General features: G+C 46.6%; 1 protein-coding gene across 1 annotated transcript in view; it reads left to right on the plus strand.

The window, feature by feature from the left end:
- Positions 1 to 24,049, plus strand: part of VAPB (VAMP associated protein B and C) — a 285,803-nt gene that overhangs the window by 195,082 nt on the left and 66,672 nt on the right. The window contains exon 5 of the mRNA XM_085619302.1: positions 1,543 to 1,719. Coding sequence (XP_085475428.1) covers positions 1,543 to 1,719 — 177 coding nt within the window. The remainder of the gene's footprint in view (positions 1 to 1,542; positions 1,720 to 24,049) is intronic.

A 24,049-nucleotide genomic window follows, 5' to 3' on the forward strand; every position in this document is an offset into this window, starting at 1 on the left:
TTACGAGCCATTCTAAGCAATCTTGACTCGTATAACTTTTATTGTGAAACTTATTTTTGCCCTTACAATAGGCCCAGATCTCAGTTATGACAAACGCTTCAGAATATAGGTGGTTTTGGGACATGCTATCTCTTAATACATTTGAAGTATACAGTTAATCCCCTACTCAGTTTTATCCCTTACTTTGGTTCCATTCAGCCCATTCTACTATTCATAGTGTTATTGAATTCGCAATGTACATCTATTGAAACATCGCTCTGTGTATTTTAATGCCATTCACCAGACCACCGATAAGTGTTTAAAACCAATGATTTCCTGCAGTTTGAAGCTATAACAGAAGTTTGACGTGTACACCAGAGGGAGGCCCCTTACACCTCTGGACAGTTCTAGCTCTGGAGGACTAGCACCACCTTTCTCCAGCAAGCACTTAGATCTTGATGCTTCATCCAGCAGCGATGTACGACTTGACAAATAGGCTTTATGGAGGCCTGGCTGACTATTCTGTAATTCTGCATTACCATGGTAGGCTTCAGGCTAGGGAGCTGCTTGGAAAGTGGGGGTAACCTATTTTCCTTACTTAAAGTATATAGGGCTGCATCCTAGGCTGCTTCAAAGGAGTTGTCAACATTTAATATTAAATTCATCATTTAGTAAGGTCTTCATCTAGTTGGGAAGTCCTACACAAATTACTTCAAGTTTGGTTTGGCACATGCGGTCTGCTGCCACTGATTTTATTTTGTACAGCGGAGTATTCCAGCAAGATTGAAAGGAAAACAAGCAATTCATAAGAATTGAAAAGCAATACAGTGAGGCAGATTCATCGGTCGCAGGATCATCCTATCATCACCGGGAACCATATGCCCAGCTTCATTCTTTGATGTTGAAATTTTTTTTTGCCATGTCTTGTGGAGAAAGCTTTACTGGTTCCGCCTGTGCCTCCAGGTAATTTGTTTTGCTAGTAAGAGAGCAATGCCTGTATATCGTCTTCCCGATCAAGATAATTTTTCATTTCGTGTAGGTAGCATACATGCCTGTTTATGAACCTGGCTTACATGGCTAATCTTCAACAGTCAAGGCACTAACTCTTTTGTCCATAAAGGTATGGCCCAGCCGATGTGTTTATTGTAGGCTTATGATCTGTTCGAACTATCATCCTTGCAAGTTTAATTATATCTGGTAATTGATGGAATGTATTCCATGTTCAAGTTTCTCTGCTAATACAGATCTTCAATATGGTTTGCAATTATGGAACAGATAGTGACTGAAGAATTTATTTCAGATTTGTATTTGCAAGAAGCAAAGATGATGGTGCTGTTAATAGTTGTAGATTTAGTACCTGATTTGGAATTATACAAAAAAAAATAACTTGGATGTAGGTATGCGAGAGACAACAGTATAGAGTAGATTCAGACCTTTTGCTAATGCATTGCCCAGATATACTCTTAAGTTATTCCTTTTGGAAAATATAAATGTGTCATTTCTGAAACAGAAAATAGTTTGATTTTATCTACCCTGACATTGTTCCTTTTGTTTCAATTATAGCATGATGTTGAAGTAAATAAAATCGCATCTACAGCTGCAGTGAAGACAGAATCTTCGGTCATGTCTAAATCCGTAAGCTCGAATTTGGATGATACTGAATATAAAAAAATCACAGATGATTATAGGAGGCTGCAACTCGAAGTGCAGAGGTTACTGGAGGAAAATAAGCGTTTTAAGGTAAACATGTGTTTTTGTTTACCCTGTCCAAGTGTGCTAGGCTTCTATTTGCAGATAAATCCAAATGCATTTGCTTGTCAACATCATTATTGTGCCTTAACATAATTTTTTATTTACATTTTTTTTTTTAAAACAACCTTTTAAGTGTTAGTAATAGACAAAAATGGATCCTCTATATCATGGGTACTCACAAACTTTCTCTCGGGGGCCAAATTTACAGTGTGGTTTGTGGCTGAGGGCTGCACCGGTGGGGTCAGGGGCAGTGGGGGAGGAGGCGGGGCTAGAGCAAAAAAAAACCTAGGACCATGAGGTTGAACACAGACGCCTCCGTCCACTGAGCCACCAGACCCGGCATTCACACATCTTTATCTATCTATCTATCTGTCTCTCGCTCCCTCTGTCTCTCGCTCCCTCTGTCTCTCGCTCCCTCTGTCTCTCGCTCCCTCTGTCTCTCGCTCCCTCTGTCTCTCGCTCCCTCTGTCTCTCGCTCCCTCTGTCTCTCGCTCCCTCTGTCTCTCGCTCCCTCTGTCTCTCCCTCCCTCTGTCTCTCGCTCCCTCTGTCTCTCCCTCCCTCTGTCTCTCCCTCCCTCTGTCTCTCCCTCCCTCTGTCTCTCCCTCCCTCTGTCTCTCCCTCCCTCTGTCTCTCCCTCCCTCTGTCTCTCCCTCCCTCTGTCTCTCCCTCCCTCTGTCTCTCCCTCCCTCTGTCTCTCCCTCCCTCTGTCTCTCCCTCCCTCTGTCTCTCCCTCCCTCCGTCTCTCCCTCTCTCCCTCTCTCCCTCTCTCCCTCTCTCCCTCTCTCCCTCTCTCCCTCTCTCCCTCTCTCCCTCTCTCCCTCTCTCCCTCTCTCCCTCTCTCCCTCTCTCTCTCTCTCTCTCTCCCTGTCCCCCTATGTCTCCCTCCCTATGTGTCCCTGTCTCCTTCTCTATCTCTCTCACCGTCTGTCTCCCTCCCACTCTCTCTCCGTCTCCCTCCCTCTCTCTATCACTCTCTCTCTCCCCCTCTGTCTCACTCACTCTGTTTGTCTCCCTTTCTCTGTCTCCCTGTCTCCTTCTCTCTCTCTCTCTCCGTCTGTCTCCTTCTCTCTCTCTCTCTCCGTCTGTCTCCCTCCCTCTGTCTCCCTCCCTCTGTCTCCCTCCCTCTGTCTCCCTCCCTCTGTCTCCCTCCCTCTGTCTCCCTCCCTCTGTCTCCCTCCCTCTGTCTCCCTCTCTCCCTCCGTCTCCCTCCCTCCCTCCGTCTCCCTCTCTCCCTCCGTCTCCCTCTCTCCCTCCGTCTCCCTCTCTCCCTCCGTCTCCCTCTCTCCCTCCGTCTCCCTCTCTCCCTCCGTCTCCCTCTCTCCCTCCGTCTCCCTCTCTCCCTCTGTCTCCCTCCCTCCCTCTGTCTCCCTCTCTCCCTCTCTCTCTGAATCACTGTTTGTCTCCCTCTGTCTTCCCCCTCTCCCTCTCCCTCTGTCTCCCTCTCTCTGTCTCCCTCTCTCCCTCTGTCTCCCTCTCTCCCTCTCCCTCTGTCTCCCTCTCTCTGTCTCCCTCTCTCCCTCTGTCTCCCTCTCTCCCTCCGTCTCCCTCTCTCCCTCCGTCTCCCTCTCTCCCTCCGTCTCCCTCTCTCCCTCTCTCCCTCTCTCCCTCTCTCCCTCTCTCCCTCTCTCCCTCTCTCCCTCTCTCCCTCTGTCTCCCTCCCTCCCTCCCTCTGTCTCCCTCCCTCCCTCTGTCTCCCTCCCTCCCTCTGTCTCCCTCCCTCCCTCTGTCTCCCTCTCTCCCTCTGTCTCCCTCTCTCCCTCTGTCTCCCTCTCTCCCTCTGTCTCCCTCTCTCCCTCTGTCTCCCTCTCTCCCTCTGTCTCCCTCTCTCCCTCAGTCTCCCTCTCTCCCTCAGTCTCCCTCTCTCCCTCCGTCTCCCTCTCTCCCTCTGTCTCCCTCTCTCCCTCTGTCTCCCTCTCTCCCTCTCTCCCTCTCTCTCTGAATCACTGTTTGTCTCCCTTTCGCTCTCCCTGTCTGTCTCCCTGTCTGTCTCCCTCTGTCTTCCCCCTCTCCCTCTCCCTCTGTCTCCCTCTCTCCCTCTGTCTCCCTCTCTCTGTCTCCCTCTCTCCCTCTGTCTCCCTCTCTCCCTCTGTCTCCCTCTCTCCCTCTGTCTCCCTCTCTCCCTCTCTCTCCCTCTCTCTCCCTCTGTCTCCCTCTCTCCCTCTCTCTCTCTCTCTGAATCACTGTTTGTCTCCCTTTCGCTCTCCCTGTCTGTCTCCCTGTCTGTCTCCCTCTGTCTTCCCCCTCTCCCTCTCCCTCTGTCTTCCTCCCCCTGTCACCTCACCAGCTGCTCTCACTCCCTGCTGCCCTCCGTCACCTCACCCTGCTGTCCTCCTCACCCTTTGACACCTCACCCGCGCTGAGACAGCTTCCGAGAACACACACAGCCACCGCCGCACCCAAGTACTTAACAGGTGTTTTAAAAACCATTCACTTGTTAATGAGGCTTTATTGTATTTCACCTCTTCTTAGCGCCCCTGCATCAGGGGGCTAAAAAGAGGTGAAATTCAACAAAGCCTCATTTACAAGTTAATGGTCTTTAAAAGAAATCGCCCGGGCCCCAGAAGCTCCACGCTGCTGCAACGGCGATGTAAAAAACACACAGGTATGATGTCTGTAAGGTCCGCGGGCCGCCACGGAAGGCTTGCCGGGCCGCTGGCGGGCCGTACTATGAGTACCCATGCTCTATATTTATGACCATGGCTGTTCAGTTGTGGCTGTCCAATGAAGCATGATATGTCCAACTGACTCCCCTCTACACATCTCGTGATTTGTTAAACCAAACCCTACTCTGGTCCTCGCCCAGGAAAGGTAATTGAAATAACATTAGGCCCCATTTTTGGTCATATTCTGTAATTTCAAATACTGAAGAATATCATTTTTTCAACGGCACAGACGTATTAGGCATATGGTGGCTTGTCAGACAAGTCGTCAGTCCACTATCCACAAGTAAGGTGCTCTGTGGTTTTCAGCAGGTTCTTAAACTCCTGTGATACTTATAACAGCAGTTTACTCACCTTTTAATTATCTCCAGCCGCCATACTGCATCCAGACTTTTTCAGAGCAGTTAGTCGCGTGTGTTGGCAGATGTTATCTTGGGACTCTATGGTGGCACTGTACTGCTTCTGGAAATAGGTGCCACCTCTGCACGCAGGTGTCAGTTCTTTCTTTTCATGCACTTCAACGTGGAGCCAGGGCTCTGCTCTTTAAATGTTAGGGTTTTTACCAACTTCAAAATCTTCTTTTTCAGGTAGTGTGCCAGGGAATGGCCTCTTGTGAAAACCTCAGGCTTCCAAATTTGATAAAACTGCCGGAAGCAGATGTTGATAACTGATCTACACAGTGTCTGCCTATAGTTTAGGCTCTAGCCAAGACTCAAAGTTGGGCAACAAATGCACCCTAATGCTCCCGAATGCCATCAGTGAGCGGGAAGCAAAACATGATTTGCAGAGTGCAAATAGCGAGATATGTCTCACTTTAAGTGTTAGACCTCCTCCATGTCCTGGTCCTAGTTCAAGATCAAGTTGTGCCACAAGCATAAGAAATCCAAGCAGAACTCTGCTCTCACTGGCCCTTCCCATGCCAGGCACATTCAACACTTCAAGGATACCACTCTGGCGCCATCGTCCGACTTGGAGTTGATTTTGAGCTTACTCCTGGTGCGCCTGAGATACCTGGGACATCATTGACTCCGCAGCAGAAAGAGGCCTTCAGGTTGGCCATGCTGCAACTACTCCGAATGTTTCAGACTCCCACTGAAGTGCCTTTGCAGGAGCCCCCAGTTAGAGTTTCACCCGTCGATTTAGCCCCTGCACAGACTGTGGTATCTTCAGCTGACTCTTTCCTGGAACCGGCCTAGTCAGTCATTCTAACCTGGAAGAACTAGTCCGTTCCAAGCACCCTGACTGCCTCAGATTCCGCTGGCAGTGGATCCCGTCCGACACCTATCTTGGTTCTGGAACAGAATTTGGCCACCACCAGGTCGATCACACATATGTTCTCCAGGGTGCAGCCCCACAAACATGGATGGTCCACATGCTCTCCCACTGAGGAGGTAGATCGCCTACTTGCCCCCCTACTGTACTTGTGCTGGCCTTTATCTAGATCTGCTGAATGCCAGTGGACTTGACACTTCCTCTGAGGCAGAGCTGCACTCCTTACCGAGGCTCTCCACTGTAGAGAGTTACTACTTTTCTGTAGTAGTCCATAGAGCATGCTGCAGGAGTGCTATACATTCATTTAACTTCAATAGAGACTAAGGCAGCCTGTGATCTCAGAGCCTTTGCTACCCTTCATCAAGGCCCGGACTGAAACTTTAGTGGCAATCTGGTTTAAGCTGTGTCCAGCTCCACACGTAAGCTAACCTGCTGGCTTGAGGGCTAAATTACTTTTGGCGCCTGCATTTATTCTTAAGGTGAGGAATTTGTTGTTCGATAGAGTATCGACCAGAAGTAGTGTTAACGACAGTAAGCAACTTGTTCAACCAAAGCATTGAATCCTGCACCAGTTAACCAAGGAGTTTGACTAACCCAGCTGCTGGACCAGGCGCATGCACAACGGGGCCTACTCTTAGTCTTGCCTTCCTTATTTTGTGGGGGTTCCCATGTTAAACAGACCACCTTCAGGGTGAGGTGGCTAGAGCAATGTCCTTTGCAGCTGCACATGATAGTCCTCTTTTGCTGCGGACTGAGAATAGCAATCCTGTCGGACTGAGCCCTGAATGAGCGGCTTCAGTGGGTTGTTTTGTCCTGTAAGTCTTTTCTTAGGAAGAAAGATCACTTTTTGGTAATGCGCGAGAATGAACATTGTCTAGCATTTGTGTATCTGTATTCCTTAGTCTGCATCTTAACAGTGTACAATACTAATACCCAATAATATCTAGCTGTCCCCTTTAGTGTAAACTAGAGATGGGCAAGCCACTGAAAACTAAAGCCAAATGTCTGGCTCAGCTTGAGGTCCTCTTGGGACCCAGAGCACAAAACAAGCCGAGCTTTCATGCGATGTCGGTCTGCCACCCACCCTGTATACCCTCAGGCTTAAAGTTAAAAACAAACCAATAGAATTTGAGATAAGCAGTAGACAATGCACATAACCAATAGGGTTCAGAGCGAGCTTTTGCACACTTTACCATCCGCATGCAGGAAATCAGCAGTGCAAACAAACCTATATGGAACAGTTTAGCTAAGAATGGAGGTCGACTGAGAGTCAAGTTGTCTTCTGGGAGAACATGCACAGCTTCTAGCACAGCAAGCAGTGTAGAGCTGCTGCAAGAGGAGCCTTCCAGACCACCTCTGGGGCAAGTGGGTATATGAAAGGGCCCAGGATTCAGGCCCGGCCACGAGCACAAAATTGAGAAAAAGCTTTTGCAGCATTAATCTTCTCCAGAGTCAAATGCTCTGCATTATTCCGCCATATAATGGCTATGTCCAGAAACTAGATCTAAAGGTAAGTCTGTGTACTTCAGCTACAGGTACAGTTGGTGACCTCTCTATGATTTTCAGTGTAAGCTCACAATGTCCCCGCATGTAGTCAGTGCATGCTCTTTTTTTTTCTGCTATTGGCTTTTGTATCGCAGATGACACCCCCCTTAGGGCACAATTTTTGAGATGTCAGCTAGAGAGAAGAGGACCACCTGGAAAGAGATAATCCCAAAAACCTTCGACGAAGTAAGCCAGTTGTCGATAGTCGATGACACAAAAAAGTAACATTGTAGTTTGAACACTAAGCACTATTGCTTTGACAAAGAGGAGAACTCTTAATGAACAAGAGCAGTGTCCAATGAATTGGTGTTTCCTTTGAGATTTTCTACCACAAGGGGAGTTTAAGAATGTTTGGAGACCATTGGATAACTCCGGGTCTCTTTGTGATGTTTAGGGCAATAGAAAATTTACCTGTTAGGGTTTCTTCCCAAGTGCCACCACAAGGTGAGTAGTTGATACCTACATAAGAACCATATGTCTGAAGGGAACTGAGTTTGTACAGTATATTAGCCAAAGAACATTAAAGACCAGAGGGAAAAAAGGTGAGCACACAAGTCCATATTTCATGGCTTAGGCAAAAGATCTTTCCCTAAAGAATTTTTGTCTGTCGCTGGGGTCAGGGCTCCGATGTAACCGAGAAGACCCCAGGGAGATTACTATCCTCCGACATTGAAGTTTTGGTTCTGGTGGATTTCCAGTGAATCAAAGCCAAAAAATGCTATCTTGACGCTGAAAAAACTCCGTCTACACTGCCTCAGAGTGAACGCCTTTTCTGTTGGGGGCTATCAGCCCATCTGATTTGGTCAGAATTAAGAAAACTCCCCTCAACACCAAAAGAAAAACACTCTGCAGTTGAAGGTGTCAGAAAGCAAACTGAGTCATCTGAGCCAAAAGACAAACAAAGCAGTGAGTACAAGGCCTTCAGACACCGCACAAAAAGACTGGCTTGACTCACATCGTCGAAGCAAAAGAAAAGGCACTTGGTGCTATGATATTTAAAAATTTTTTTTAAAAACCCTCGAAGCCTGGTGTTAGTCTTAATACACATAAGAAAAGATTTTGATGAGAAAACAAAGGCCATAGAAGGCCAAGGCAACAATCCTCAGTGACTGACTAGTTATACCCTGAGTAACCTGTATAACGGATAGAGGAATACATGTGAGGATGATACTCTGACACCCACTCTGGGAAACTGACACCGAAGAAAGCACCTGGTAAGAAATGCAGGCTGATGGTGTAGTAAAAGGAGATTGACACCCACACCTATCAAATAAATCTCCTGTAGTCATGCCCGTGTACCACACTAAGGAGTGTAGCAGGTACATAGGTTGTCCAGTTAAATTAAGAAAAAAACACGTTAGACTAAACTCTATCCAAATAAATATTTCTGTTACTTATTATGCAGCAGGAGAGGCAAGCATTTAAGGAACCAGCTTCCCAGGAGTAGAAAAAAAGGCAAGTCCTCTCTATGGGAGCCAATGTTTCTTAAAGGTAATGTCCCCTCCAGTGCACTTACTGTATCCAGGGCCAGAAAATGACCAAAGCATGTGGATCTACAGACCCTACTCCTGATAATGACAGTATTGAGAGGTAAGCCCCTACACAGTGGAGAACACCACACAAGCACACTGATTTATTGTTATGGATATACCACCATCTGAATAAACTAGAGGAGCTAATGCAACATCTAAACAATATACAAAGGTAGGCAAAAGCTGTGCTACAAGAGGGGAAGGCAGTATTGAACGCATACTTGGAATCTGCTTTCAATGCTGCTGATATGGCCCGCAGACAAATGCTCAGGTACTGGGCTTAAAATGCATGCATGCCTCCAAACCGAAGTGTAAGCCAACATTAGTAATACACTAATTACAAATGATAAGCTGTTCAATACAAAGGTATTGATAAGCTGCCAGAACGATGAAAACAGCAAATTACACTACCAAAGCGCTGGGAGCTTTATGACCAAAGACACTGTGCAGAAAATATACTACACTAGGAGAATGATCAGGGATGAGCACGCTTTTATCAATCACTTTTATGAATCCAGCATGGTAGCAGCCTACCCATGTAAAAAGAACTTTTCGAGCACAGGAAAAGCTCAGAGGCATGAGCTAAATCAACAAGTGACTTCATACAGAGCCCTCTAATTAAAACAAGCCTGTCGTTTTCTGTGGAAATGGCAGAAAATCACATTAGACATTGGGGTACTAAACATATTAACATGGCTTTTTCATAGAATTGATGGGAATCCTCCAAGCACCCCATAAAAGAAAGTCGTACAAAAAAGCCCCACAAGTGAGTCCTACTGGTGATACATGAACTGTTAATGAAACGCATAGAAGTAACCAGAAAGGAACGTAATACAGGATTTTACTTACTTTTCTAATTTTCAAAGAAGATTTAACCTTGAGATCCATTCTTGGTCCAAAAATCAAATAAATAGGCGGATTAACCCCTTCGCTGCTAGGCTTCGCCGCCACCCCCCCCCCCCCTCAAGTGCGAAGCCTTTTTTGGTCCATTTGGGGTAGTGCGCGCTTAGGCCCCTGTAACATTTTGACCACATAAGGTATCCATGCTAAATTTGCGTCCTTTTCTTCCAACATCATGGGGATTCTAATGGTACCCAGGGTTTGTGGATTCCCCTGGAGGGGTCCCAGAAAATGGGGAAAAACGGGCTGCAAATGAAAGCGTCTGGGTTTTTCTCTGCAAATGGTATCAAAAACGTTTGTGGGGCTGAAATCGCCATTTTTCCAGCTTTTAGGGAATGACAGACTTTTGTCAGAAAACCAACATTTTCTACACAGTTTTGGCATTTTTCTGGGCCTATTTTTGCTATGTTTTGTGCTTTCAACCTCCTTCCAGTTAATGGTAGAAATGGGTGTGAAAGCAATAATGGATCCTGGAGAGCTATACAAAGTAGATAAAATTCTGAATTTAGCAAGGGGTCATTTTTGTAGATCCGTCAAGGTTTCTTTATAGACACTAACCGGTAAATATAGGAAAAAGTGGAAATTAGTTGAAAAAAACAGCCTTTTGTGTCAACGTTTTTACCTGTAACTTCTTCTAATTATGACAGCTGTTTGAAAGCAATATACTGTTACATCCGCTGAACCTTCCTGGTTGTGGGTATATATAGGACTTGTAGGTTCACCAAGAACCCGACGAACCCAGAGTTAAAAACTGAGGAGCAATTTGCCATGGTTTTTTATTATTTATTATTATTCCGGGTATATAGCAATTATTGTGGGAAAATGTATACATGGAAAAATCGGTATGAGACACCTATGTATTTCTGAAATGGGAACAAATTATAGAGTTTAGAAACAGTACATACTTGCACATTTTCGAAATTGGGAATACTCATACTAGCATGAGAATTATCGGTCATTTTTCAAAATGACTTATTTTTTACAGTCTTTCATTTGGAAGGCAGAAATGCATCAAAAATCAATAGGTTATAACAGTTGCTGTACAAATCTGAATTACTTTAAGTCTCCCGATAAAAATGGTACCTCACTTGTGTGGGTAGGCGTAGTGCCCACGACAGGAAATGGCTCAAAACCCAACGTGAACACACCACATTTTCACAATGAAAATGTACCCTTTTTAGGTCTCGGCTAGCAAAGGCTGCGCTTGCACAGTCTCGCTCGCAAGATTTAATGACTCTGAGAAGTGGGGCTTCAACCCGCCCCTCTTCTCTCCTCTTCTCCATTGGTTGGCCTCTTAAATGCTGGTCAGCCATTGGAGAAGAGCTTTGTCTCTCCAAACAAGCCCCGTCTCTTTCGGATTCGTGGGCGTGCTTTTTTCGATTCTTTCTCTTTTTTTCTCCACACGCCCATAAGACAGCGAGTCTACGGCATGTCTTGCTCACGCTGCCTACACGCGCCAGTCGGCTTTGATTGGTTGGCAACTACCAAATAAGCACTGTGATTGGTGGACCTTGTCAAGCAATCAGAGAGCCTACTGGCGCGTGCAGGCAGCATGAGCAAGACACTCCCGGCTCTGATAAGCCCTGGGCTTCCTTCCCGCCAGGACCGGCGGTTACACGTACCGGTATGGTGGCAGCATTTGTGAACCGACCTCCTGCTTTTGCATCTGAGGGGGTCGCCCTTCCACCCTCGTGCGGTTCCCCATTCTCGTCAGGTCGGGGAGGACCGTCGCAGCCCTCAGCCAACCAGTTTGTTTGTTTAGCCTCCAAAAAGGGGGAGTCTAGCCCGGGGGTGCTCCAGCCTTCAGGTACCTCCTTCTGCTTCTTCCTCTGTGTTCTGCTGCTCTGGCTGCTCTGCCGGCTGTATTCCCCTTTGCGTGTCCTGACGTGCCTCAACCGGGGTGCCTCCTGGGCTCTGAGCGATCGCGACTTTCAGTCCTGTTAGGGCCGGCTGCTTCTCTAGCTGTTGCAGTCCCTGCATATGCGAGCCGGCCAGCCGCTCCCACCACGCGGCCAGGGGTCCCACGTATGAGGCCTGCAGTGGACCAGACTCGCCCGTGGGCTCCAAGGAGGTGGGGGCGGCCCGGGGTGCCTCTCGTGTCCACCTGCTGCTTCTCACCTGGTCCCCGCACGCCATCTCTACCTCCGTGCATCTTGGTGGGGTCTTCGTCGGACGGTCCTCCGGGCCCGGATCCGTCCCAACTGACAAGCTGCTTTCGGGCTTCAGAATGCAGTCCCCGGCCCAGCCGCCAAAACGCTCTCGCCGGGGCCGGTGTGCACGCTCCTTCCCAGATCCAGCAGCTCCTCGAATGAGAGGGCAGCTCTCCGTGCTCTGACTTCTCGGAGTGAGTCTTCACCGCCAGAGGGGACGGACTTGGGAGTGACACACCTCGGATCAATGGTTCATGGGCCGTATGTCAGCTCGCCTGTACGAGGTCCCGAGCCGTCATTACGACTCCCTGTGCCGCCGTGAGGGCCCCGGGGTCCCCCAACAGGGCAGTATAGTGCCTCAGCAGGGTCCGGCTCTGTATGGTGCAACTCTAGGCGGTTGGGCCTGACTGCAGGGAGCTGAGAGACTCAAAAACACATCTCAACCGTCTGCTATTTTGACCACGCCCCCATGATACAATGTTAAGGCTTCCTGATGCTTTACTTTATCAGTAACATTATATTGTTTCTGCCAAGTACGTTCCAGGCACTCACAGCTTTTCTTTAGACCTAGAAGCTCCTGCCTAACCCATGGTGTGGGTAGGTGAGTCTTGCTTTTGAAAGCCACAGCCGTCTGAAGGAGAACATCCAATGTGGACTCTACCCAATGATCTACCCCCATCATGCAGTTGCCAGAGCGCTGTTCGAAGGAAAGCTGAAAAAAGCAGTAGTGTTAAGCCTATACCAGCGACTCGGGTGGCTCTGTGTGTGTGTGGGTGGCTGTGTAGGTGGGTGGGTGTGTGTGGGGGTGGGGGGCTCTGTGTGTGTGGATGTGTGTGTGTGGGGGTGGGTGTCTGTGTGTGTGGGTGGCTCTGTGGGTGGGTGGCTCTGTGGGTGGGTGGCTCTGTGTGTGGGTGGGTGGCTCTGTGTGGGTGCAAATGCAATAGGTCTCGCATTTGAGTGATTAAGCTATTGACATTGTAAATAACAATGCCGTTTCTTTAAATGTTTTGAAAACAAAAACATAAACAAAAATGTCATGAGCAATGCCAATAGCTCTAACTTTAACAATGCAGAGACCATTGCATTGTAAATGCTTGTTTTGCTAAGTGTCTAGCTGTAGTTTTTGAACACTAGCTCTGCTGGCACCCAGGGAAACGTAGCAAACCTATACATTTTTGAAAACTAGACACCCAGGGGAATCCAGGATGGGGTGACTTGACTGCCTCCCATCCGGGTGTTACCCAGAATCCCTTGCAAACCTAAAAAATTGTCCAAAAAGCCACATTTTCCCCACATTTCTGTGGTGGAAAGTTCCGGATTCTGCGTGGATCCACAAATTTCCACCCACCCCGCGTTCCCCAAAGTCTTATGAGTAAAATGGTACCTCACTTGTGCGGGTCGGCCTAGTGCCTGCGACAGGAAACGGCGCAAAATGCAACATGGTCACACCTCAATTTCGCAGTGAAAAATGACCCTTTTTTGGCAAAGTGCCTAGCTGTACTTTTTGAACCCTAGCTCTGCCGGCACCTAGGGAAACCTTCCAAACTCATATATTTCTGAAAACTAGACACCCGGGTGCTTCCTGGGAGGTATGGCTTGCGTGGATCCCCCAACGTTTCCTTACCCAGACTCCCCTGCAAACCTCAATTTCAGCTGAAAAAATCACATTTTTCACACATTTTTGTGTGGGAAAGTTGTGGCATCATCGGGCTCACACACATTTCCCACCACCCAGCGTTCCCCCAGGTCTCCCGGTAAAAATGGTGCCTCTCTTGTGTGGGAGGCCCAAGTACCCGCGACGGATGAACTCCCATGGGTTTACGACAATATCTACAGTTGGTGGGTTATTCTTACATGGAACGTACACCTTGGCAGAGAAACTAAAAAGACCAAGATTCCTGCACAGCCATCTATTCCTCAAACACACACACATACTGGTTGGATTTCACGAGGGCGAGAGATTTCACAAAAATGAAATGCACTGTCAATAATTAAATGGACAAAAAACCAAACCAACTTCGTGAGCTGTAAAGCCACGGCAAGGCACCAACCGCTTTACAGGCCATTCACACACCTTTCATACGTGATACACACAAGACCATTCACACCACCAGGCACACAAACAACACATTACAACATTCACAAAAAGGGACACGGTACACCCTGCTTCAGAAAGACAAATATTACTGCACAGCCATCTAATCCTCAAGCGCACACACACACACACACACACACACACACACACACACACACACACACACACACACACACACACACACACACACACACACACACACACACACACACACACACACACACACACACACACACACACACACACACACACACACTGGTTGGATTTGGCATAAGGGTGAGTGATGGTTCAGTATATACAATTGTATAAGCAAGTGATTTCACAAAAATGAAATGCACTGTTAGTAATTGAAAGGGCGAGAAACTGAACCATTGACTCACAGCTCGTGAGCTGTAAAGCCACGACAAGGCACCAACCTCTTTACAGGCCATTTATACTCCTTTCATACGTGTGACAGATACAAAACCATTCACACCGCCAGCTGCGGGCCCATCACATTACAACACTCCCCAGCAGACAGCGCCATTCAAGGGCCCATCACTTTCACACACCCACATTCTTGATACAACATTCTCACAAGCTGATGGATTGCGTGGAGTGGCACTCAGATAGCAGTGTGTGTAGTGACCAACAGCAAGTCACTACTCACATACTGCCAGCCGAGCGCCAGTCCACGCCCACCGCCAGCCGAGCGCCAGTCCACGCCCACCGCCAGCCGAGCGCCAGTCCACGCCCACCGCCAGCCGAGCGCCAGTCCACGCCCACCGCCAGCCGAGCGCCAGTCCACGCCCACCGCCAGCCAAGCGCCATTCCACGCACACCGCCAGCCAAGCACCAGTCCACGCACTCCGCCAGCCAAGCACCAGTCCACGCACACCACCAGCCAAGCGCCAGCCTACACACACCGCCATCACATTTAGGATTTTTTTTAGACAAAAATAAAAACACAAACAAATTGCAAATAGATACAAATCTACTAACACAAAATCTGAAACTAAATACACTGCACTAATGCCAACCGTGAAACAGAATCACATTTTTTAAAGAATACAGACCAGGCAGTTCACGTTACCACTCATGGATGCTCCCAAAAATGATTTTGCGTGTGGTATGCTCTAAAACAAGCAGGGACACACAGCCCATGGTTAGAAGGACACTCTGGGCAGTACATACGAGTCTCCTTCCGCGTACCTCTTCGCCAACGGGCTCTACATCTCCTAGTGGGAAAGTCTTTTGAGGATGTGGGAGGAATGAAATCAGGAAAGTGGCGATCTTTCAATCGAGCCACGTTCTCCACCACTCCAACTCTAGGAACACTTGACTGTTCCACAACAACAAGGCTGCCTATCACAGATTGCTGAAACTGAACAAAAGTCAACTTTGATGCAGGAGAACACTCCTTGAACACAACAAAAGCATTGAAAGTTGCTAAATTGAAGAGATGGATGGCCAACTTTTTGTGCCAAATGTACGCCTTACGAATATCAGTGTAAGGTTCCAACCTCTGATCTACTCTATCAACACCACCCATGTGCTTATTGTAGTCTAAAATGCACACAGGTTTGCGCACTTCAGAAATCTGACCCCAAACAGCCACATGTGAAGTACTCTCATCATGGATGGTAGTCAGCATGTACGCATCCCTCCTGTCCACATATTTCACAGCTAGTTGTTAATCACTACGCAAGGAACTGCACTGTCCCTTCTGAAGTTTTCTGCAAACAAGCTCTTTTGGATAACCTTTACGGTTAGAGCGGATTGTGCCAGAAGCAAAAGTGTACACTTTGAACAATTTCTCAAACAATTGCACGGCAGTATAGAAGTTATCAAGGTACAAATGGTGGCCTCTGTTAAACAGTCCTCTAGCGAGATTCTACACAATTTTCTCAGAAACTCCAAAAGTGGACGGACAACCAGAGGGGTCAATAGTGGAATCCCTACCAGTGTACACACGGAAATTAAAAACATATCCTGTCCTACTCTCAGACAACATATACAGCTTAATTCCATAGCGTGCCCTCTTGCTAGGGATGTACTGCCTAAAAACCAAACACCCTTCGAACAAGACCAAAGACTCATCAATAGATATTTCTTTCCCTGGAGTATAGATCTCTGAAAATCGATCTACAAAGTGATCAAGAACAGGCCGAATCTTAAAAAGACGGTCACAGTCAGGGTGATCTTGTGGCAACACCAAAGAATGATCAACAAAATGCAGCATCCGTAGCAAAAGCAAATACCGATCACGAGTCATAACTGCAGGAAATATGGCTGTTGCCATCAAGGAACGGATAGACCAATATGAAGCCATGGACGGCTTCCTTATCAAACCCATCAATAAAGTAAAACCCAAAAACTTCTTCATCTCTTCCAAATTTGTGGGAGTCCACCGGGTAGCTCTAGAGTGGGGCCTAAGTTTGTCACTGTTGTCCCTCAAAAACTGTTCAGCATACAAATTAGTCTGCTCAACAATCTCACCCAAAAATACATCATCCATAAACAACTGAAAAAACTGTATAGGCAAAAAACGTTCACAATCCACTCTACACCCTGCATCACCACTAAAGGCAGGCAACACCGGCTGCACCATGTTTGGATCAACCCAGAGTCCAGCACTTCCAGTAGGAAGCCTAGCAGCCTCAGGCTGCAATCCAGATGCCTCTTGCACCATCGGCACAGCAGTATCCTCCTCTAAAACAGGCACTTAATCCGCACTGAGAGTAGCTTCATCTGCACTGAGAGTACCTTCATCATCCGATGATTCCATGTGGAGAGAACTCACTGCCTGAATCTTCCCCTCCCTCCTCTCCCTCAGACTGTCAGTCTCATAATCCACTAAAAAAGAAAGAGAAAAGAAAATTACACATAAGACAGTGCAAAACACATCGCGAAGAAAATTCCATGCACAAAACACTAACTAAATAAGCTGCCATTATGACACCACTTACAAAAAAATGTATTCATACATGACAAAAATACTAATTTGGAGTATATACAACAAAAATGTTTTTCTTACCAAAAAAATGCAACTACGCAAAACTGCAGAACCCTACCGTCGAAATCGCGAACAGGAATCAAAAGCTTTACACTAGAATAAAAAGGACAAAAAACATTACAATCGCATATGCAAATAATGCACCAGTCCACACACAATCCACCAGCCAAGCTAAGGGGAAGGTGAGCCTAAGAGTATAAATAAAATATTCACCCATATAAAAGTTGAGCAACCCTTGCCCTTGAGGCCACTCCCAAACACTAAAATTAAAAAAATAAAACGCAGGTGGATAGTGGCTTCTGTCCCCCTTGAGGACAGATGGGCCTAAAAACATACTGCTATTCTGCCACCCAAAGAGGGCTGAAATGACCACAATCATTCTCCCATAAAAGGGAGCGACCCTTGTCCAAGGGGCCGCTCAACAAGATAAAGAAAAAACCCGGGTGGCCTAGTGGCTCTACAAATAAACACATCAGCCGATCTGCCCCTCAGGGTGGCAGAAACGGCCAAATTAATACTCACAAAATGGGAGCAACCCTTGCCCAAGGGGCCACCCCACACAAAAAAATCCCTGGTGGTCTAGTTGCCTTCATTTAAAAAAGAACATGGCCATCTGGCCCCCTGGCGGGGCAGACACAGCCACAAAGATTGACCCCAAAGGAGAGTGACCCTTGCCCAAGGGGTCACTCTCCACAAATAACTCCCTGGTGGCCTAGTGGGCCCTACATTAGACAAGCATTTGCAATGCAATCGGTCTCGCCTTTGGGACCTTATATGTACTTTGCTATGCAGCACATTAGCCTGCGCCCTGAAACATTTGCTGTTCTTTGACATGGAGGGAGAATAAGCACCAAACTGCGTGACACGCTGTATATTGGAACACACGGGGAGAAATATTGCCTTTCAGCAGGAAATGGTATAGTCCAGTGCTCTGTTTTTTATTTATAATCTGGGCCTTCAGTGGTCATATCACTGACAATACAAGATTTTTAAAAGAAATTGTCTATGGGTGCTCGTGGAAGACAATTTCTATGGACTGAAAACTAGAGAATGCTGAAGTGATTCTGGTATTTTACTGACCTCTGCTGGTCGTTTTCTATCAAAGTTAGTCAGTTGATCAGAAACAAAAGTCCCTAAGCGGAAGCAGACAAGTCCTAGGGCTGATCTCCAAAGCACACAAACCATAAAAATATATAAGTAAATACTAAAGAATATACAAGAGGTCTCAAATGCTCAACCTAAAACTGGCGAAATAATATAGTGGGCTTCCTAAAATGCCCCACAAAGGGGAGTGACCCTTGCCCAAGGGGCCACTCCCCTGCACATTGGCCCAGTGGGTCGATTTTAAGGCCCCAACAAAAAATTCTGGCCCCCCCCACCACCCATTGTGGCAACCAAAGCCACAACATATGCCCCCAAGGGGCCGCTCCTTTCCCCGATGCCTCTTTCGTTTAAATCCCCCCCCCCCCCCTCCCCAGCCCCAAAACTTACCTCTTTGTTCACCGATGCGCAGGAAGCAAATGGCTTCTTGCACGTCGGTAAACAAAGGGAACCCTCAATGACATCAGCGCGCCTCACGGGGGAAGGCAGGGGAAGGTCTTCCCCTGCCTTCCCTGTAACAAAAACGCCGATCAACCACTCACGGGGGGTGCGCCAGCGCTTCCCCCGTGGGTGGGTGTCATGACGAGCTGGGCTCGTCATGAGCACACGGCGACTGTGTGCCATGACGAGCACAGCTCGCCATGAGCACACAAGGGATTAACAATTATACCAAAGACAGTAAAATTCAAAGTGACATTACAAGTAGTAGTAGTGGCTGCAGATGTGTAGTTCGTCCTGCTGCACAAAGAACATCGCTCAGATGTCCGGTTTGTGAGAAGGGACAAAAGTAGAAATTGTAAATCGAACCCCTTTGAATAAAGCTGTCCCCAAGAGTTTTCAATGTTTGTTTTAGTGGTGGTGACAGATCTGCAGCAACATGATTTAGTTGTACCCATTTTTAGACTAATGCTGCATAAAGGGGTACTTGTTTCAACAGTGCCAGGACAGTATGGGCAAGATTTTATTTGCACCTTATTTGCACTGGGTTTATCCATCAGTATGAAGAAACTCATTGTGTTCGAGTAGACATTCCTGAGTGCAGAATCAGACACACTGAAGACAGTGGCTTTTACCACTCAAAGGATTTCGGTGCTACACTAACATGTTCACCTTTACCACAAGTCCATGTCGGGCAGTGAGGAAAGATATGAAGGTAATGGCATTTTGTATCCATATATTCAATTAGTGAGCCTACACGTGAGACCCCTCCAGAGATAATGAACACAACACATTAGTCTCTTTGAATTAAAGACCATTTTTCTAGTCTTGAAAGCAATTTCTTGGCATATAAAGGAAAAGGCTGTTCCAAGTTAAACAGGCAGAACTTTATCAGTGTCTTAAATCAACAAAAATGGGGTTTGCAGCGTAAATCCTTTTCTGGATTCACATGCTGTGCATTATTCCGCCATCTAGTGGTTGGGTCAGGAATAGTCTGGTGTTTTTTTTGTTTTTTCTTGTTTTGGTCACTGTCAACCACCATTTGGTGCCAGATACGTCCCCTTTGTGAAGTCAGACGGTATCCTGGAGGTCGACGTTCGTGGTAGCCATCTTCAGATTCTTTTTTCCGCCGGTGGGTCTGGAAGCAAGACAGGAAGCGCAGAAGAAAAATCTAATTTTCTCCAAAAACTTCACAAAATAAGATTATCAAAGAAAGATCATCGAACATCTACATCTGACAAGAAGAGGACTACGTCGGTCCACAAATGGCGAGTTAGGGGTCATGGAGAATACCCCTTTCAAATTCTGCCCAAAGTGCCACTACAAATACGCACAACTCGACCCGCACACCATCTGCAACCTCTGCCTGCCTGAAAATCACCAGGACAAGGACTGTGAGGCCTGCGCAGCATTTCTGCCCAAGACGCTAAGAACATGCCAGAAACAAAGACAAGCCCACTACGCCACAATGGAGCAAACATCGAAAAAAAATTCCCTGAGATACCTAGGTTACTTGAGCGACGAGGAAGAACATGGAGCACCAGCAGAGTCGGCGCACGAGGGATCGGACGTCGAGGTCCTAGAAGGAGACTCCAAAAAGATCCACGCCAAGAAGAAGCTGAAAGATCCGAAAAAGAAGATGGAAAAGGTAAGACACCTTAAAAATCCGACGGAACCGATGGGCCATGAACATAAGGCGCACAAGGCTGTACCGACCAAAAAGGCGATCCAGGGTCTAACGCGGTTAAAAGAACCCCAAGGGTCCCATCCAAAGGTCACAAAGGCGGGAAAATCGCAAAAGATGCCGAAGCCACTGGTAGACACCAAACCCTCTAAAAAGGGCACAACACCGTTGAAGAAAACAGTCGACGTCGGGAAGAAAAGAAAATCCCTGACCTCAGACGCTGAGAGGGTCCTCGAGTCCGAAAGGGAAGAGGCTCGAGGAGGAGATGGCAGCGATCCTGCAAAAGGAAAAGGATTTTGACACCTCACTAAAGGGTTTTCGAATCCCAAAGGCACCTTTGAACGAACCGGACAAGTCTACACCGGAGGCAGAAGACGCCGAGGGAGAGAGATGGTATTTTCGACTCCCCTCCAACCCCGGAACCTTCAGGCAAAGAACCAGAGGAATATGGAGACCTACCCGAAGACGAGGAAGTCTCCAAAAATTTCGAGGGTGCATGTAACAACCTCGACACCAAGAGCCCGGAAGAAGAAATTTGCAGCTACCCTTCGAAAGCTTCACCTCCAGATGACATAGCTTTCTACAATGACATTGTCAAAAAGGCAGCAAATCATTTGGAGTACCCTTAGAGGAGGAAAAAGGGGACACGTGTTTCTTGCTTTTAACACTGGCACCAGCTACAAGAGGAACAAAATACCTGCCTATGCTTCCCAGTGTCCTAGACCAAGACAAAGAAGCATTCAAAGTACCAGCTTCAAACAAGGGGGTAACCCCCAGAGTAGAGACAAGGTACAAACCCTCCTCAAAGGACCCAAAATATATTTTGGGAAGTACAGTACCAGACTCTATTATTGTCACCACAGCCAGGAAGAGAGCCAATGCAGTCTCTAACACAGGGTCACCCCCTGAAAAAGAAAGTAAGAGGATGGACATGGTGGGGAGCAGAATGAACAAAGAGGCAGCAACACAATGACGTATTGCTAACTCAAATGCCCTACTAAATAGATATGACCACCAACAGTGGGATGAGATAGAGGAAATATTGAACAAACCTCCTGAAGAAGACAAAAACAGAGCAAAAGCTTTTGTACAGGAGGGAAAAAACATGGCTAACGCCTGTTTAAAGTCAGCTTTTGGATGCAGCAGACCCTGCTAGTAGGCAGATGTGCACAGTAAGCGAACTGAGAAGACATGCCTGGCTCAGGATTCAAGCAGGAAGTTTAAACCTCCATCATTAATAGGAAATTCAATAGAGAAGCACTGTTTGGCAAGGAAATGGATGAATCCCTTCAACAAATAAAAAAAGGATAATGAAACTGTAAAGGCAATGGGTGCCCTGCAACAAAGAGGTTCCTTTAAAAGAGGGGGATTTAATAGCAGAAATACCACAGGTAGAGGCACATTTGCAAAAGGACAACAAATGTCTCCACAAACTCACGTGCAAAACTCAAGTCAGCAAATGGGTCAGCAATCGGGATACCAAGGTTGGCAACAACAAAACAAGCCAATAGGTCTCGCCTTTGGGATCTTATACGTTTTTAGTTATATTTTATATTATTGTATGTGAAAGCTTTAACACATTTATTTAAATCAAAAGTTTATTTTTTTATTTTAGTGTTACAGTATTATATAGCGCCTGCAACAGGCAGAGGTATACTAGCATTTTACAAATAGTTGCTCGGAAAGTTACAACTAATTTATGTCGCACAACAGTTAAAAAGGTCACAGCAGAATGCATAAGCAAAGTAAGAAAGCCCACGATATTCCTAGTGGAGGGGGTGATGCCACAGTACAAGTCAAAGCAAAAGCGTAAGCAAAGTAAAACAAGAAGGCATGTGCACATCTGAAAGAAGCCCGGGGACAAACTGTGTGTTTGCGGTCGGACTTTGACGTCAGGAAAATAACACGATTTATGACAAGAAGGCACGTGCACATCTGAAAGAAGCCCAGGTGCTAGTGAAAGTATACGCAGGAGCCACAGGTACAAATAAAAGCATGGCTGACTGACTTTCATCCTTTCCATTGTTCAAAAAACATTACAGCAGGTAATAATAACAACGTATGTTGTCTTGTCTTCTAAGAGAGTGATTTCCATCTGATCTACCTACTATGTAACACAATGCTCAGTAATTTAGTAAAGCTCAGTGACAGTCACGGCAATGCCATGGTGAGCGCAGTACATCCTTTCAGTCCTGTTATTTCCTCCAACTACCCCATCTCGCACGATACACTCCCGAGGGCACTCTGATGAATGCAACCAGAAGATGATGATGTGCAATCAATGTACTAGATGGAGCACAGATTTAATTATGGAATCGTTATTACTGTACATCTACACCAAACCGTTGCAATGGTGTATTGGCAGCCAGCAAAACAATCTTGTCATTGTTCTGTTTAAATATCATCCTACTTCAGGAATCTAAGGACTGTGGAAAATAAATGTATGAAAAGCCCAAACTTTTTTCGAAGCTTTCTGCTAAAATGGAATGCTTAGGTGAAATGCAGAGCTCATTAATGTGCCCTCAACCCACTGAACAAAACAACTTTGGCCCCAACATATGTTTCTAATAACCTGATCCTCACACCAGTTTAACTTTTTAATGCGTATTTCAACTACATAACTAACAAAGCAGTTTTTTTTTAAAGCTGCTGTACTACGTTGACCCCAAACACACTTGTGTCATCAGTATTTTTTATATTAATACTCCCACTGTATCCCTCACCCCTTGATTGGATGGACCATTCCAAGCCTCCTTGCATGGACATAGTGCTCTGTCAAACGCAGGCAGAGCGGACGATTGGGCAAGATGTGCACTGCCCTGGTTGGTTCCTCCTGCCACAGGCAGCGTACACAGGTCCCACCGGGGTTGTTTTTTCTCACTGCCTGCAGGACAAGCTTTGGAAACATACAGAGGCGGCAGTCTGGCTGTGTCTGGGCCCCTGGCTGCGCCGTACAACCCTATAATCAGGGAGTGCTCTGTGGGATGGGGGAGGAGGGGCGTCCGAGAAGCAACACTACCTATTTAAACAAGGGAGGTGGATGATGGGGGAGGGGCACTCTGCGGACCTGGCATAATTCAGTGTCTGCCTGTATTTGTATGTCAACTATTTACTTGGGGGTAACCCCTCCTATTAAATAAAATTACGTATTCCTCATTCATTTTAACGTACTTCTTTAAAAAAATTAATCTTTTCAATGCAAAAAGGTCATCTAAATTAAAAGTTTATATTTTATTTTAGTGTTACAGTATTATATAGCGCCTGCAACAGCTGGAGCTATACTAGCATTTTACAAATAGTTGCTTGGAAAGTTACAACTAATTTGTCACACAACAGTTAAAAAGGTCACAACAGAATACATAAGCAAAGTAAGAGAGTGCACGATATCCCTAGCCACAGTACAGGTCAGAGCAAAAGCGTAAGCAAAGTAAAACAAGAAGGCACGCGCATATCTGAAAGAAGCCCGGGGACAAACTGTTGGTTTGCATTCGGACTTTGACGTCAGGAAGATAGCGCGATGTATGACAAGAAGGCGCGCGCACATCTCAAAGAAGCCCGGGTTAACGCTCAAGGCCACGCTAATTAGAAACAGATGGCCCCTGCACGCCGCTGCTCGCTCCCGCAAGTTGGATGCCAGCACAAGCGCTTGAAAAGAGCTGACCGATTCCTAAATGTCATCTCCTAGTGCAGCGCTTGCGCGCTGCCTAGGCGAGACCTAAATAGCCCTTTCGAGGAAGAGGCAATGGAAGAGGAAGAGGCCAATCCTCTAGACTAGAGGAAGAGAAAATGGATCAAACTGACTTACCCTCAAACAAAGACCCACACAAAAGATCTGTGGGGGGAGAATATCCTTCTTCCAAAGAGAATGAGAAAGGATAACAGACGATTGGATATTAAATTTGATAAAGTATGAGTATTGCATAGAACCCACTCACGTACCACCTG

The sequence above is a fragment of the Triturus cristatus genome, chromosome 7 (genome assembly GCF_964204655.1).
Source record: "Triturus cristatus chromosome 7, aTriCri1.1, whole genome shotgun sequence".
Taxonomy (NCBI): domain Eukaryota; kingdom Metazoa; phylum Chordata; class Amphibia; order Caudata; family Salamandridae; genus Triturus; species Triturus cristatus.